Source organism: Mustela erminea, chromosome 5 (assembly GCF_009829155.1).
Source record: "Mustela erminea isolate mMusErm1 chromosome 5, mMusErm1.Pri, whole genome shotgun sequence".
Taxonomy (NCBI): Eukaryota; Metazoa; Chordata; class Mammalia; order Carnivora; family Mustelidae; genus Mustela; species Mustela erminea.
Window position 1 is genome coordinate 3,273,656 of NC_045618.1, and position 17,048 is coordinate 3,290,703.

The window sequence follows — 17,048 nt, forward strand, 5'->3', positions numbered from 1 at the left end:
TCCTTCCTCTCAAGCAAAAGGGGACTTCCAAGTAGGACACTGTCAACCAACCCAACTGCGCCTTTTCTCTCCATTTCCCTTTGTCCCTACCCTTCTTAGTGTCCTAAATATATGTCTAGTCAATTTCTGATCTTGCTCCGGATGATGTGGATTTCAGCAGGAGTTTCTTCAATGTTGTGGGTTACGCTGTCACTCGGGTATCTTTGATGGCTTCATTTATTGTGTCTGCGGATGCTGGAACCTCCAGCAGAGACTTAGAAGCAGGGGGACACAACCGTCCATGCCCACCGCCTGTTCTCCTGTAGGTACGCAGCTCTAAGCTATGGTTTCCTTTTCAGTAATGATCACTAGAACCTATTTGCTACAAATTAGGTTGTAAATGTGTTGGCCCTACACCCCACGTTTGCTAATGTCTCTGGGAATAGACTTCTAAGCCTCTTTGGTACGGCCGAAAGGTCTGTCCCTGATAATAACGGATGATGTTGAGCACCTTTCCATGTGCTTACTGGGTAATTACACACCTTCTTCTGGGAAGCGTGTCTTCGAATCTTTGGGCCATTTCTAATTGCTTATTATTGACTCGTGAGAATTTTTGACATATTCTGAATTGTCTATAGTCGAAGATAATATGTGTTGTGATTATTTTCTTCCAGACATGCATTATGAATACTTTCAACTGTGGTTTGTCTTTTTATTACATTTTTAAATGGCATTCTTTGATGAGCAGAAATTTTAAAATTTTCTTTTTTTTTTAAGTAGGCTTCCTGCCCGGTGTGGAGCCCAATGCAGGGCTCAGACTCATGGCCATGAGATTAAGACCTGAGCCGAGATCAAGAGTTGGATATTTAACCGAATGAGCCACCAAGCCACCCCAGAAATGTTTAATTTTAATTATGTCTAATTTATCAGTTTTTTTGGGGGGGGTAGTGCTTTTTTGTGTCCTAAGAAATTATGCCCATTTACAGGTTATGAAGACATTTTCTTGGTTTTTTAGTTTTTTTGTGTGTGTTTTTTAAGATTTGAGAGAGAGTGAGCTTGAGCAGGGGGAGGAGTAGAAGGAAAAAGAGAGGCAGGGAGAGAGGGAGAGAATCCCAGACTCCGTGCCCAGCATAGAGCCCGCTGCGGGGCTTGATCCCATGACCCTGAGATTGTGACCTGAGCTGAAACCAAGAGTCAGATGCTTAACCGACTGAGCCACTCAGGGGCCCTGGGAACAGATATTTTAACAATATTAGCATTTCCATCCATTTATTAGGTATTCAATTTCTATATGCAAAGTCGTGCACTTGTCAGTGTGAAGGTCTTCCATAGCTTTTGTTCAAAACTGTTTTTGTACTTTCTGCTGCTCTTATGAAATTTTTTCATTATTATATTAAATCTAACATTTAATAATTTCCAGTATACAGAAACATATTGATTTTTGTCTATCTCATGATCTTGATAAATTTGTAGTATATATATTAGTATATATACTATATATTAGTATATATATGTTAGCTCTAATTTTTTTAATAGATTAAGAATTTTCTACATATCCAATCTTTTGTTTTCTGCAAAAAAAAAAGTTTTATTTCTTGCTTTTCAATCTTTAGGCCATTTTTTTTCTTTCCTTACTGTACTGCATGGTTATAAACTCATTCTAAAAACCATGATCAGGGCTATTTGTTATAAATACTCCATTCCCCTTCTCCATAGGTCTGTCTGGGCTTCTGATAACCCGGGTCTTCTTTGAACCCTGCTCATCTTCATTCCCCAGATAGAAATACCTTTTCTCATTCTCCTAAGTTTCTGTGAGGAGGGGTTTTCTCCAAATAGCCCTAGCCAGTTGAGTTCCCTGGCTTGAGTTTGGGTTAGGAATGGGGCGCCAGTATCCCAGCCCCTCCTTGGAAGGCGGCCTGCACGCAGGGAGCGGGCGTTCTTGACCCTTGGCAGCCGTGCGGGAAGCTCGGTGTTGAAGGTTCGTCCCTGTAAGAGCGGGTGACCCTTCCCAGACTGGACCCGGTGAGTGCGTCTGAGCCCTCTGGGGTTCCGTTAGCAGATGCTGTCGCTCCACTGTCTGACACAGCCTCACGATGCAGGTTGCACACTGGCTCTTACCTGTTTTAACCCCCGACTAATGACCCGGTTTATTTAGAACTCATAAGGGAAAGAGGGGAGCCCTGTACTGAAACCTCCCCCGACCCGTGCCCCCCGCCCCAGTCTGTAAGTGCAGCTTCTGCGGCGACTGCGTGTTAACTCAGTTAACTGCAATTAGTTTCTTTCCCAGACAAGACTCAGAAGCGTATTACAGGCAGCGAGAATGGCTCCGGATGTCTTCTCGTTGATAAATTTCAAACATGGCCACGAGAGACGGAGAGCTGGTGGGGTATAAAAAGCTAATGTGCGAGTATGTGGGGGCAAACACATAGGATGAGGGGCAGCGTGGGAGAGGCGGAGAACACAGGCGTGGCAGGGAGACCACCCAGGTCAGGAGCCCGGCTCTGGCATCCCATGACCGTGTGACTGCGGGCAGGTTGTCCCCAGCCTGGCTGCGTCTCAGTTCTCTTATCTGCAAAATGGGTTGATAGGAGCATTGGGTGTATTCATTTAAACACGCACAGCAGCACCTGCCGCACAGGAGGCCCTCCGTCAGTGTTAGTCATTATTATTATTTATTATGGACGCAATGTATACAGCTGCTTTAGAGAAGGTGTCAGGAAAGGGAGTGGGTGGGAAGAGAAAGGAGGAAGAATGTCCAGGATGCTGTTGGGACTTTGCTGGCATGCCAAGGACCCAGAAGACTGAGCAGTCTGGTTCTGGTCTCCTGGAACCAGCCTGGCTGCTGAGCATTTGGAACTAACGTCCGTGAAAAGCAAGGTCCAGCCCGGTGACCGCCGTGGGCACCTCAGTGGGCAGTGGGGTGCAGTTCAAACTCCCCTCACACCACGGGTTGTTGGATCGTGGGCAAGCCGTCTGATGAGTCTTCTTCTCTGTGGAAGGAGAAAGCGTACTCGCCCCTGCCTGATGGGCGCTGTGGCACCCCCTGGATCAAAGTACACGCTGAGACTGTACTCTGAGCGAGGCCAGGGGCTGGTTCTCTGATCCCGAGCGGTCTTGTTACTGTGCCCGCAATCCAACTCCTGCTCCCTCCTGAGCACCCCAACAGGACCGGCGTAAAACACTTACTGGGTATCGGGCAGTAGCCAAAGCTTGTGCTACGGGCTCTTTAAATGGACTTGACAGTGCATTGAAGAGTTTTCTATCCTGTGTGCTGTGTCTGAACTGGGGGACAGTGAAGCCCCACTCTCACACCTGCTGACTCAGTAAGAAGCACCCAGGCACCCACACTGGGACCCAATGGCCAGCCATGGGGCAAGGGGGCAGTTTACAGCTGGACCCCACCGCGCCTGGAAATCAGTCCAACATGAAGAACAGCTGAGGCCTTTTGCCAACATGATGTTCAAGTTTATTGGGCGAGTCACAGTCAGCTAGAACATAAGGAAAGACCAGATGACACCAGTAATGTCAGGAAACAAAATATTTAGCATTTCTTAAGTTTCAAATTTTGCATTCCGTTGCAGCTGAGGGATATAAACGGGCAATTCGTGGACATAACCACGATTTATTTTTAGCAACAAGAAGCACAAACATTTATTGAACCGATAACTTTTGGGACAATAAGCAAAAAAAAAAGAAAAAAAAAAAAAACCAAAAGCAAAACCAAAACAAAAAACTATAGTTTCATGTAGCTAAGACAGGAAAATCATTTATACAAACGGAACGGATACAAAATACATTATAAAGAGAACACACCTACAAAAGTCATTAGGTTGGTCAAAGAACAAGGATGTCACAGACCACCACACTGGGAGAACACTGGTGTGAATTCATTTCAGTTATGAAAGTGTGTCCAAAGTGTGAGTTACACATTTACTGAGGTAAAGGCACGATCACTTCAACATAGTTAATGGGGAAGAATCCAGATTCTCCGTGTAGCAAGCCCTCATACCAGTTCTCATCTATTTGATTGGTTAATGTAATGACGTCCCCTTCTTTAAATCCTAGTTCTCCTTGGTTTTCTGGTTCAAAATCATAGAGACCACGACAGCAGGGCTGGTCCATGGGAACGTTAGAACCTGTCCACATTATATGGAGACAAAAAGTACAGGTTAATGTGATACCTTGTCCTTGGAGGAGCGGGAGCCGGAGAGCTGGAGACGTCCTGAGCAGGACGGCCCCGGCTTCCTGCCCACAGGGCCGGCTCGGCCACTCACCGGTGCTGAGCTCGCGGCGTCTGCACCAGCTGCTGCCAGCCCCAGGACGCCCTTGCTGACCTCCCAGGCCCAAGGCTTTTGGCTTCTCCCTTGGGTACTCCCATCTGGAGGAGTCAAGCCCAGCCCCCGCCCCCAAAAGCAGCTCCTCCCCTTGGTCTGGAGCCTGAGGGACACAACAGAATTCCAAGGCCCGACCCCTGTCCTCAGGGAGCCTATGGTTTCTTTGTGGACACCGGACAGTATGTGTGGGACATTTAAAGGACCCAGATGAGGTGGAGAATCACTGATAGCTCCGAAGCTCAGCGAAGGAGGCAGGAAAGGCCTGGGTGGTCGGGACATCTTCCCGGAGCTGGTGACCAGGAGCTGGAAGGGGGCAGGGCGTGACTCGGGAGAGGACGGACAAACCCTTCACAGACCAGCCTGACTGACGTGCCGGGCTCCCTGGGTGAAGCCAGAAGGGCTCGGAATAAGGTCTTTCAAATAGTTATGTTCTAATTTCAAAACGAAAACATGGCAATAGTAAGAAAGGGTTGGAGGAGAGAAGGAAGGGGAGGGGGAGGGAGAGGGAGGGGAGAGGAGGGGAGGGGGGAAAGACGGGAGGAGCGGGGGAGGGGGAACTAGGGAAGGGCGGAGGACGGCGTGTGAAATGGAGAGAAGTCCCCTGTAACCCACCAACCCAGGGCGAACCAATGTTAAAGGAACATTTTGGTGGAGAAGCTTCCAGACGTCGTGATGAACGTATCTGTGTATGTATTTACATAAATCTATTCGTTTCATCAAAGACCATCCCTATCCGTATTATTGTGAATCTCTTTCCAGAATCCTTTCGACGGCCGACCAGCCGTCAACTCTATCAGGATGACACAGACACACTGTGTCACGCTACGACATACTGTATGACTTGATTTCAGTGACCCTCCTCCTATATTGCTGGATACATAAGGTCCTTCCTTCCTTCTTTTTTTGTTCTCTCGTGGCGTTCCTCCAGAACTCTTTGAAAAACATCCTAATACATGTTTATTTACAAACATGCACTATCAACACCGGAAGGTAAACTTCAGAGGGGGAATTTACTATTCATAAAACCATCAATTGTTCCAAGACTTTAAACATTTACTACCAGTTTATTTGTCCATTGTTTTTGTCTTAAAAGTTTCAGGAGCCCCTTAGAAAATGTCATAAATATTTTTTACATGTATCATGTTTTCTTCCATTTGTTTCTGGAGCGTGTCTTGGGGCTGGGGCAGGGAAGGGCGTTTCTGGCACACAGAGAGAACACACAGAGATTTTAATCAGCATAGTCAAGCTCATCCACCTTTCCATCCCTAGTTTCTCCTCCACATTCATTCAACTAAATGCATCCCAGGAATGATTTAATTTCTTCAGGTGAAAATTTTTACTCTTAATTCCACCGAATTTTGGCCAATACAGGCATTATTTATTTATTTATTTATTAATTAAAAAGATTTTTATTTATTTATTTGATAGACAGAGAGAGATCACAAGCAGGCAGAGAGGCAGGCAGAGAGAGAGGGGGGGGGAAGCAGGCTCCCCGCTGAGCAGAGAGCCCGATGCGGGGCTCGATCCCAGGACCCCGAGATCATGACCCGAGCCGAAGGCAGAGGCTTCAACTCACTGAGCCCCCCAGGCGCCCCAAGGCATTATTTATTTTTGAGGACACTGAAGCAGTTATCTCAAGACAACTCATTAAAGGACCCGTTATTCCTCCGCTGACTTCAAATACTGCTTTTATCTTTGTCATATATTTAATGATCACGTGCACTTGGACGTATTTCAGGATTTTCTATTTTTTCCACTGATCCACTCAGGAAACTAACAATGTATCATTTTAAATATTGTAGCTTTAAAGGGTTATGCGTTAATAATTAACAAGGTAAGCTCCTCATTTCCTAACCTCATGAAATCATTCCACCTGGTAAACTTTATTGAGTCCCCCCCCCTCGAAATTTCTTTTTGGGGGGGTACCTGGCTGGTTCGGTCAGTAGAGCATACAGCGCTTGATTTTAGGATAGTGAGTTCGAGCCCCATATGGGGCATAGCAATTACTTTTAAAAAATCTCATTTTGATTTTAAATGGATCATATTTTTTTACTACTCTTTTTTCAAAGATGTATTTATTTGAGAGAGAGGGAGACATAAGCAGGGCGAGGCAGAGGGAGAGAGGGAATCTTCAAGCAGACTCCCCACCTAGCGTGGAGCCCAATATGGGGCTCGATCCCAGGTTTCTGAGATCAGGACCTGAACCAAAATCCAGTCAGCTGCTCAACTGCCTCAGCCACCCAGGCAGCCCCAGAATATTTTTAATGACTGATGACCACTGCAGGCCCAGAAGGAACGACTTTCTCGTGGGTGATACTTTTATCTAGAGCTAGACTGAATTTGTTACTATTTAAAATTTTTCCATCTGTATTTAAAAGTGCAATTCCTCCCATTTTATACTCTGGTCAGGCCTTGATATCAGAGCGTGTCAGCTTTAAAAAATAGACTTTTTTTCTATTTTCTAAAATATTCGAACTTGAAGACTTGAAACGATTTGCCCCCAATTATCCTGGCTTATGGATTTCTGAATGTAGAATGCTTTCTCGGACAGTTTATGATGGTGACATAGAGTGTCTGAGAAGGAGAGGGGGTCATCGTGGTCCAGCTTACGATAGGCTCTCACGGGGACATGTGGCCTCAGTGGTTCTCATGATTCCACCTGGAGTAGCTGAGGCTGCCCTGAGCGGGGGAGGTGACGCCTGACCCAATCATGTCAAGGGCATGGACACTGGTGAGTCCAGCACAGACACGACTGTCCCAGGGAAGATGGAGCTGGGAGGAAGCCAGCCCCGCCCCAGGAAAACCACACCCCCCTGTCTACCTGGCAACCACCCCAGGGGCAGAGGCCCCCAGCAGAAGGCCCAACAGGCCGTCCAGAAGGAGACCAGGGAGGTCTCCACACCATCCACAGCCAACTCCTCATGGCCCTGTGTCTTTGGTCACACCAGCACAGCGAGGTCTGCAAAGGTGAGAGGCAGTGTCCCAGGTCGAGACCGTGCAAGGTTCATGGTCCAAGTCCTCTAGGAAGAGCTTAATCCCTGCACAGGACTGAACTATCCACACACGCCGTCTCACCTCTGCCATCCTGTTTGACGCTTTCTGTGCTTACTTCCTTTTTCTGTTCTTACGAAACACCCTTCTTTCTCTCTGGACTTTGAGAGTTGAAACAAGCTCTGCTCAAGATTATGCTCCTTCCTCACCAAACCTTTCATGTCCCCGGAAAGAGAGGAGAAATTTGGGTATTTCTCTGGTTGGTCAAACGAGGAGCCCCTCAGTCCTGGGCAGCAGATCCCTGCGTGGGGCCTGTTCATTTCTCTGACAGGCGGGGGGGCGGTCCTCCGTCAGGGCCAGCCCCACTCCTGACCTTCCCAGCACGCTGTCCACACCCGGGAGGGAGCAGGAGCCAAGCCCTCCTTCCCTTGCAGGCTGTTCATCAGTGAAGTTCTCCATGGAGCTGAGATGACCCCTTGTCTCGGCTCTCAACATGGCGGCCGACTAACAAGCTCTTCGTCAGCAGAACCCTGGGCCAATGAAATCAGGAAGCTCTGACGCTGGCACCGGGGCCTTAGGATTTTTAAAATTTCTCAGGAGTCTCCAGGGTCCAGGGGAGGTTGCAAATCACCCACCTAACGGCCTTCCCTTCGGTGCACTTTCTTCAACCAGAGCTTGGGAGTGTAGAGGAGTTTCATCGGGTAGGGAAAGGGGAGGGGATCCACTTCTCCCTCTCCAGGGAAGACGCTCCTTCCTGTGTGGGGACTTACAGGAAGAGGAGCCTTTCAGAACCTGAATCCGCGTGCACTGTTGTCTCTAGAAGACAGGCGATGTTTCTAGTCCTTGGATGGCTCCTTCCAGGACACGCCTCCGTCCTATCCCAACCTCTTGTATTCCTTTTGTCCTAATGGTGGCCGTGGAAGGACTTCAACACGAGGTCCTGTTCGTTATCTTGCGTTGGAACAGAATGACGTTCCATCGCTTCAGAGCACTGGAAACTGAGTTTAGCCTGAAGAATTTTCATTTTCCTTTGGAAAGGCGATGCCTCGCCGGGTGAGCCGGGGCACTGAAAATCCACGCCAACTGGGACTGTGGAGTCGAAGTCAACTCTATTAATGAATACCAGTGGTAACGTGGTCTATCGAAGTGATTACTAGCCTATAGCATGTCTTGCCCTCCCAGCGCACTGAAGAGGGAGATGGAGTTCGGTGCCAAACCACACGGTGGTCATCTTGGACAGATTTCCTTGAACGTGAAATGTCGGTGCTAGAAGGGTATCTGGTGGCTGTCCACGGACCTCTCTCTTTTTGAAGAAGACACAGTGACACTTCCAAGAGGTCACAACAGCCTGGCCCCTGGGCTAATGGCAAAGCCAGAACCAGACACCAGGGCTCCCGGCCTGGGCTCTATCCTGCTGATGTCACCTCCTACATGATCTGTGACACCGCGAAGGGTCGCCAAGACATTTTACGGGCTATCACACTGACCAAGGGTATCACAACAGAACAGTTTTTCCTCCCGTTGACTCTGCAAGCTACCTGCAGTGACTGAAATCAATGCTGAACGGCAGGCACACACACACCCTGCCCACCAGCCCGCGGCATGCGCCCACGTGTGCACGGCTGGCACACACGCTGAACAAATCAGGGAAAAGATACATTACTCACTTCTCACTTCATTTATTCTAGGCAAGGGACCACTGCCACGCTGCCCATTTTGATTTTCTAAGAGCTGGAAAACGACCAGCGCTCATATCACACTCCATCAGCAAGTGAGCCCCAAACATGGCATCTCCCCTGAGAGGCGGGGGGCTGGCGTCATGAGGCAGGCCACAGTTCCCCGACCAGGCAAGGCGTGAGCACCTGGCTCTCCGGTCATGTCTGCACCGCCCCCGGCACCGCACACAGTGCCCCCAGAGCTGGGGTTGGCTGTCCTGGCCTACAGCAGCAGGACGATATTCTGGAATATCACCCAGTGCCTTTGTCGAGCTGGGTCATTTCCACTCTTGGGGGCGTTCAGCCCAAGGACTACAGCCTCCCTTACTTTAGGGAGAGAGAAGAGCCTGCACATGAACAACGCAGTCAATGTTGTAACTTCTAGGTTCCCAAATCATGCCATTTCAGCCACAAACTGGTGTGAAAGCCAAGGTTTACAGGCTTTCATGCCCAGACCAGAGCCAGGTGGGCTTTTATGAGATTTAAAAGGCAGAGAGACAGACATACAGACAGACAACCTGACTTCTGGAGTCTAAGGAACCAGGATGTGAAGAACCCAGAGTATGGAGATTTGATTACAAGCCGTGGAGAGGGAAGGGCTATTTCCCGCCACTGGAGACCTATGAGCTTTTTCTAGAGGTGGAGAAGGGGCTGGAGAGAGAAGAGGGTGGGCAAGAAGGTTGAAATGCTCCCCTGAGTCTACCCAGGGTGGGGGTAGGGGGGGTCTTAGGCTCCACTTCCCACTGGAACTCTGGGAGGAGGCACATACTCCAAGTGCTCCCAGCCAGCATGGTGGGGAGGTGTAATTACACAGGGAGGGGCCTAAGGGAGCCACCCCTGGCTCCCCATGACCTTGGAACACATCTCGAGTGCCCTCCGGAAGTGAGGAGGTGCTGTGGGGAAGGGGACAGCTGGACCAAAGATGGCCTGGGGCGGGCAGGACCCTGAGCCCCCACAAGCCAGAGGGGGAGGCCTGGCCCACAGAGCTGGGCCTGGAGTGACAAATGATCCCAGCAGTGCGAGCAGTTCAGCCCCAGACTAGCCCCACTGCCTGCCACCGTGACGTCCATGCCACGTCCCCTGGCCTCCGGGCAACATCCGAGGGGAGCGGTGTGCGGAGGAGGGGGTCTGCGAGAACCATGAGCTGCCCTGACAGGGAGTCTCCACGGAACAGACCGGGTGTGGGTCCTGAACTGACCAAGTGATAAACGGCTAGTGTACTTTCTACTGCAAGAGACCGGGTTACCTTAAAATGGCAAGATTATGGTTTTTTCCACCATTAGAAGAGATGGAAAAAAGATTAATTTTTTTTCTTTTTTTTGGCCAACAGTAGAAATGGAAAAAAGATTAACTTGTTTCCCCCACTGCTCTAAATGGAGACACATAAGCAAGTTCAGTTCACTTAAGAGAAGTCAAGCTTCTGCCCACCAAAGTGATAATGTAGGAAGTTCCCCTCTCCACTAAAGAGGGGTCAGAGTCAGCATGGGATGGAGCCCATGGGACCAGGCAGAAAGGGGGGGGGGTCTTCCTCACCGGATCAGACACAAACACCTGCATAGGACCCCCAGCTTCCCACCATCAGAAGCCAGCACTTCTGCAGAAACCTTCCCATAAGGAAAGATGGATTCTATCCAGTGTACTGTCTCTGGGGACACCTCGTTCCTTCTGTCCCCTGGGGCCTCACAGCCACTGCTCCTTGAGCTTGGGCACACCTTGCTGGCTGAGGGGTGGCCCATGCTGTCCGGCAGGTGGCTGATGCCCCAGCCCTAGCCCAGGCCTCCGCCTGCCTGCCCTGGCCAAGGGGCCCGTGTTTATTTTCTCTTACTCCCGAGCCCTGGCTTAACGAAACATGAGAGCAGAGGTGGGAAAAAGTCTTCCTTGTGAAAGCACCACAACAAAGATTATTTTAACAGAGAAAAAGGAGGGTCCCTGTTAAATATTTATTATTCAAGTCCTGATCCACACCATTAGGAGAAAAAAGAAACAAAGGAATCCATAACACAGGAGTTTCAAGGGGGCCGGGTGTGCGGTGAGTGCGTACTGCGTCGGGAATGCACAAGAGGCCGGGAACTCGTGTTTCCCTAAAGTATGTTCCCTGCCCTCTTGGCAATACTATGGCCTGGTACCTAACAATACGGGGTCCCCTCTTACCATTTTAACAACACTAAAGTTCTGGGGAGGGCCCTTCCCCATCCTCCCTTCTGTGTCCCCAAGTCCCAGGTGCAGAGGCCCCTCACTCTCACGGAGATGCCCAGCGCTCTCCTTCTGCTCGCGGTCCCACGGTCCCACCAGCAGCGGGGATGACTTCATAACCCTCAGTGCCAGGACAATATTCTAAGTGGCTCCCTGACATCCGTGGCTTTACTCTGGTACCATGACTCCCCCCAGTTTGGTGGATGGAGGAATGAAGCATTAACAAGTTCAAAGCAACTCAGCAGTGGTGCTGAGACGTGGCCTCCATCTGGGTCCAGAGTCTGCTCTTGGCCTGAAAAAAATCACTGGCCTGTGAGATTATCCCCACTCAGCTTCTGAGCCAACCCCAGGCCAGGGATGGGCATGAGGGCAGGGGGGGGGTCTATCAGTTGGGCTTCGGAGCCTGGCCTGCTCCGGGGAGCTCCCAGGCCCTGGAACGTTCTTTGGGAGCATTCTCTCCTACAGCCCTCCCTGGCCCTCAAAGGTCTACCAGGTCCCACACGCTCCAGAGATGTTCTTTGGCTACTTATTCCCGGCCCTGCTTTCCTCTGCCTGAGCGCCTGCTTCTGAGTATGCAGCTCAGGCTTCAGTGAGAAAACAAAAAAACAAAGCAAGCACCGGAGTTGACTCTGGGTGGCACAGCAGCCACCAGAGTGAATGTGGCATCTGATGGCCCTGGGTTTCTGCAGCCTGGTCTGCTCCTGTGCCCCCCCGACCCTATGCCACGTGCCAGGATCTGCGGGCCGGTTCTCCAGGGCTGGACTTCTGCTCCTGGCACTGACTGCGCTGGAGGGGGAGAGGCAGGGAGAGGTCCGCGCAGCAGGGGGCATGCTTCTCTCCGTAGCACAAAAATCCTGCCACTCTTCTTTGCTGGACTTAAACTTGGGTCCCTTCCAGACCCTCACAGGAACCCCCCACTTGCTCTTGTCTGCTGCTGCTGCCTCTGAGGACTTCATTCCCTGGAGGCACCTGGGGCAAGCCGTCCCCCCTGAAAAGGTAAGCTGTGATGCCCCCTCGATCCCCCAGTCCTATTTTTAGAAGGGAAAGGGGACAGAGAGAGACGAGAGTTACAGGACGGTTGTCGACGTGTGTGCCCATCAGGGAACAAGGTCTGGCGACTACCAGAAGCTACTGACCTGAGGATGGCTCTTTGTCTTTTAGTAAATGCCCCAGACTGCTGTGCCTTTTGACTTTTTGTTCCTGCTTTGTTTTTTTGTTTGTTTTTGTTTGTTTTTTTAAGTCTTTCTCTTGCCTCCCTTGTCGCCGGGCTGTGACCTGTCACTTTCCTGCCGTCAGTGGACCTTCCCGAAGCCGTCCCTCGGCCTTTCTAATCTGCTGCTTCCAGTCTGCTGTAGGCTAAGAAATCAGATAACCAGTTAGGTCACATGAACAGCCACGGCGGGGGCGGGCTCTTGCTCCGTGGCAAGCGCCCTGCCCAGCACCTCCGATCCACATGATCGTAGGACAACCCCGGGCAGTCACAGTGGTAATATCTGCTCTCTCGAGCATGAGCTTGAGACCCAGCAGGAGTAACCAAGAGCGAGGATCTGGACCTCCCTGTGACCTCACAGCCCATGTAATACTGAGGCCAGCAGGTGGCACCTGTCTGGGCCAGGTAGGCTCCCATTCTGCCTATTTCCTTGGGCGGACGTCTGGAAGTTCGGGGGGTGTTTCCTTACCACCAATGCTACGCGTGGGGCTGCAGAGAGCAAGTTTCCTGTTCAGGGTGGAGTTACCCCAGCCGGGAACGGACCTGAGCCTCCCTCTGGAGGCTTTGGCTGTGCACCAGGGTGACCCTGAGAGCTGGCTTTGCCTGCACCATTAGACAATGGGGTAGTTTGCCTTTTAACCTGCGGGGGCACAGACCGGATCCAAACTCTCCAGTGTATGTCCGGTTCAGACTCCTCTCCAACACCCAGCGAGCGCTTACTCCCTCCAGGCCAGGCACCTCCCTCAACCTATGAGGTTTGGTTCAAATTGTAATTTCTCTTTTCCCAATCTAAAATCTCAAGCCCTTGCAGAAGAATTATTTGGAAGTTAAGCACTTTCCCTGCAGCTGACCCAGACACAGCGCTGGTGCAGAATTGTAATAAATACCCCCAAAACCATTTTGTCCGCCGCCTCTGACATGCTATTTTTGTCCACTGCTAATAAACTACAGGGGAACGGCAGATCCCTGGTTTCTAGCTCTGGATGAGGTCACCCCTGGTCCCAGATTTTCTTAGCTGCAAATTTTATGCCTTAATCTGTGGTTAATGTTATAGATTAAATGTCTGCATCCCCTCCGAATTCCTACGTCAAAGCCCTAATCCCCAGGGCAGTGGTATGGGGGGCTCTGGGTAGGTGATTAGGCCATGAGGGTGTGCCTTCGTGAATGGAACAATGCTGCTGTGTCGGGACACATCGAGAAGACAGCCACCCGTAAACCAGGAAGCGGACCCTCACCGGAAGTGGAATCTGGTAGCGCTTCGATCTTGGAGCTCTCAGCCCCAGCACTGGGAGAAATGATTATTCGAGCCCCCTGGTCAGTGGTATTCCATTAGAGCCACCCAAGCTCCCTAAGACAGGTATTAAGTTACTAAGAAAAGTCCAGTGAAAATCTACGAACTCTCTTTCTAGAAATAAGAACACTCCATGCACCCAAAGGAGATGTGACTTGTGGAAATCTCTTGTCGGGGGACTCAACCTCACTCATCACACTGTAATCTATTAAATAAGCAGGTGTGACTTGTTTTCACCGTAATTCCAACCCTCCACTGCTTACACCGGCTGCGCGAGGTGGGTGTGCGCAGGGAGTTTTGTGCCCTCCCCCTCGCACAGCCTTGCGAGTCTGGAGACATTATCTCAAAAGCTTCCTGGGACCACCAGGTCCCGTGTTTGTGGGCTGCCTTCGCGGCTCCGAGTGAAGGGAGAGAAGATGACACACGTTGGCCTTAATCAGAGGTGACTTCCTGGCCCCCAGGGTGGAGTTCAAGCTCACCGATGGGCTTTGTTTGGGCTGCCCCCTGCTCCGCACAGTGTGGCTAAGTTATCAATACTTAAAAATCAGGAGATTGCATGTAAGCAAATGTATGATTTCTGGCTTCTCTTGAAAAATCAGAAAGGCCGGCTCTTCTGGGCCCATATTCCGAGGCAACAAACAGCTGCTCTTGGCAGCCAGCGCCCCCCTTTGGACAGGACTAGTATTCCATACCTGGCCACAGACTCACCTCTCCCCTTCTGTGCACCTGCCACGGAGGTCCGTGTCAGCTGCCTGGTGCCAGGTTTCTTACACTTGCCCTGGGTCTCTCATCCCCATACTCTGGCACTGGGGTTTGCAGCTGGGGCCACACCCACAGGACAACTCCAGGGGGGTCATTCTCGTGGACTTAAACATAAAGTCCTATGGGACCGTGCCTTATAGCTGCCCTCTGTGTTATCCCAGGAAACATCGACTCCTACACTCTTTTTTAAAAAATATGAGTATCTATGTTAATCTTTAGATGAGGGCATTTCAAGTGTTAGCTTAGAGACCTAATGCTTCATCACCACAGAATATCAAAATGTTTAAATAGGCAGCATCGGAGATAATAAAATGCCATCATTTCAGCCAAGTAGCAGTAAAATTCTCACCACTACATCAGAAGTCACACCTTACAGCTTTCCGAAAACTCTTTTTACAGACTCTTTATAAGAATTTCAGGAAACCATTCCTTGCCGTGAGAAAGCCTTCCTCTCTAAAGCTTCCTCGGGACGAAAAGTAAGAGGACTCTTCCCCCTTCCTGAGTCAGTGGCTGCTGATCAACAGTAAGAATCACGGTTCACGTTCCATCAATTTAAAGAAATATTTTTTTAAACAGAGAACACAGAAAATGGTCAATCTGTGCACTTCTCACGTTTTTATGAAAGCTAAATACTCATGAACTAGAACTACAGCAGCCACAGCACTGACAGGGGAGGAAACCTGCAGTGTGTTCAATCCAATCACTTCATTCAGGGGCAAGTTCAAATCTGCCCGGAAAGCTTAAGAAACTCCCCCAAAGTCACACAGCAAATGAGCGCCAGATTCTGAGCTGCACTACAGGGCCTGTTCACTTCTCTCCTGTCAATAGCTCTGACCCACCGGCCGCTGATAATGTACAGAAATGCTTATTGGGGGGAGAGGGAAGGGGAGGGTCGGTGACCGAAAAACAAATAAGAAAACTGTGGGAAGGAAAGAAGGAAAAGCAAGAAACAACCTGCCCACTGGGCGATCGCCACGGTCGCTGCCGAGTGAAAATTTTCATTTCCTCTTCGGAAATTTAGGTAAAAAAAAAAAAAAAAAGGCATATATTTCTCTTTGGAAAGTGCTTGTCTTCTTCAAGTTGCGAACTTCACACTTGACTTTGGAGTAAATGTTTATTTTCTAATGTAATCCCAGAGATTTTTGCTCCGACGAGGGGAAGGACTCAGACTCCAGATGTTACTTCCAAGCCCCCTTAGCAGTGTCAAGAACTTTATATAAAAGTCTCTTTTATACCTGGAGGGAGGGAGAATGTCTTCACAGAAGCCATTTGAGAGATTTATTTCGCCTCACTCTGCAACGCCCATAGCGTGCACTTGGAACCCACACGTGTTCCCTACCCTCGGCCTTCCTTGTTTTCAAAGTCGACCTCAAGCTGGAGCGTATGAACCCCAAGTTGGGAGTATATAAAGTGACACCCTCTTTAAGAACTTAAATGGGGGAAAGGGAAAAAACACTCATAAATAAAGGAGTTGATAAGAAATGCAAAATATGGGGCGCCTGGGTGGCTCAGTGGGTTAAGCCTCTGCCTTCAGCTCAGGTCATGATCCCAGGGTCCTGGGATCGAGCCCCGCATCGGGCTCTCTGCTCAGCCGGGAGCCTGCTTCCTCCTCTCTCTCTGCCTGCCTCTCTGCCTGCTTGCGATCTCTCTCTGTCAAATAAATAAATAAAACCTTTAAAAAAAAAAAAAAAGAAATGCAAAATATTCTTTTTCTAATTCCGTAAGTGACAACGAGGGGCCCCAATAACACGCGAGCCTAGACTGCATACTCCCAGCCTGTTTTCTTCAAAACCGAAGGTTTTATGGGAACAAGGCAGGCGCACGTTTCAGTCCGGGGGCTTTTCTTGGCCCTCCTGTCTCTTTGGGGACACAGGGGCAGCACACGCTGATGACGCGTCGTGACCCCACGCACACGGGCTTGGACGGGCTGGGCCTCCTCTGAGCCAGGGCTGAACTCGGTTCTGCCTGCAATCCATCATCTCAAGAGGTGACCCGCACCCCCCCGCCCCCTCCCCTGCTCCTGGCTCACTTTACTCATTCTCTCAGGCAGCGAGAAATGTGCTATCAAAGCATCCATCTCGGTCCCACGATGGAGTCTGCCTAACTGACCTGCGCCCTTTCATCTCCCTCTTCTCTGTTCCTTGAGAAAGAAATGATGAAGAAAATGTTCTTGGAATGCGTTCCTGGCACAGTTCTGAGAGCTTTGCTTTAAATTGTTAGTGAAATGCTTGACATTTTTCCTTCGCTTTATAAACACTATGTGCAAATCATTCAGGATCCTAATGGAAAGTAATTTCCCATTAATACGGGCTATAAAATGCCATTTTCTTTTGAAACCCTGCCCCAGAAACAAACAGTACAGGACCCCTTTACAATCGCAAATTCCACCCACAAATCACCGAAGCCCGATACTGGAGTCGGGGGCCAAAGCCACTGCCAAGGGCAATTTCAGAGAGGCAGCCTGGGAAGGGCAGCAGTGGAGAGCCCGCCCTTGGGACACTGAGCCTTCCGAAAAGACATCTTTTGCACATCTGTGATCTCTGGCTGACCATCGCTCTTCTAACAACTTAATC

General features: G+C 49.9%; 1 protein-coding gene across 5 annotated transcripts in view; it reads right to left on the reverse strand.

Moving 5' to 3' along the window:
* Positions 1–3,429: 3,429 nt before the first annotated feature.
* The window catches only part of SH3GL3 (SH3 domain containing GRB2 like 3, endophilin A3), a 131,085-nt gene continuing 117,466 nt past the window's right edge, over positions 3,430–17,048 (reverse strand). For 4 of the 5 annotated variants that reach the window (XM_032341962.1, XM_032341961.1, XM_032341963.1 and 1 more), the window contains one exon: positions 3,430–4,115. In XM_032341962.1, coding sequence (XP_032197853.1) covers positions 3,910–4,115 — 206 coding nt within the window. In that variant the 3' untranslated portion in view covers positions 3,430–3,909. Of the gene's footprint in view, positions 4,116–6,524; positions 11,505–12,348; positions 12,569–17,048 lie in introns of those variants that run through there. The other variant, XR_004285550.1, reaches the window with a different exon arrangement.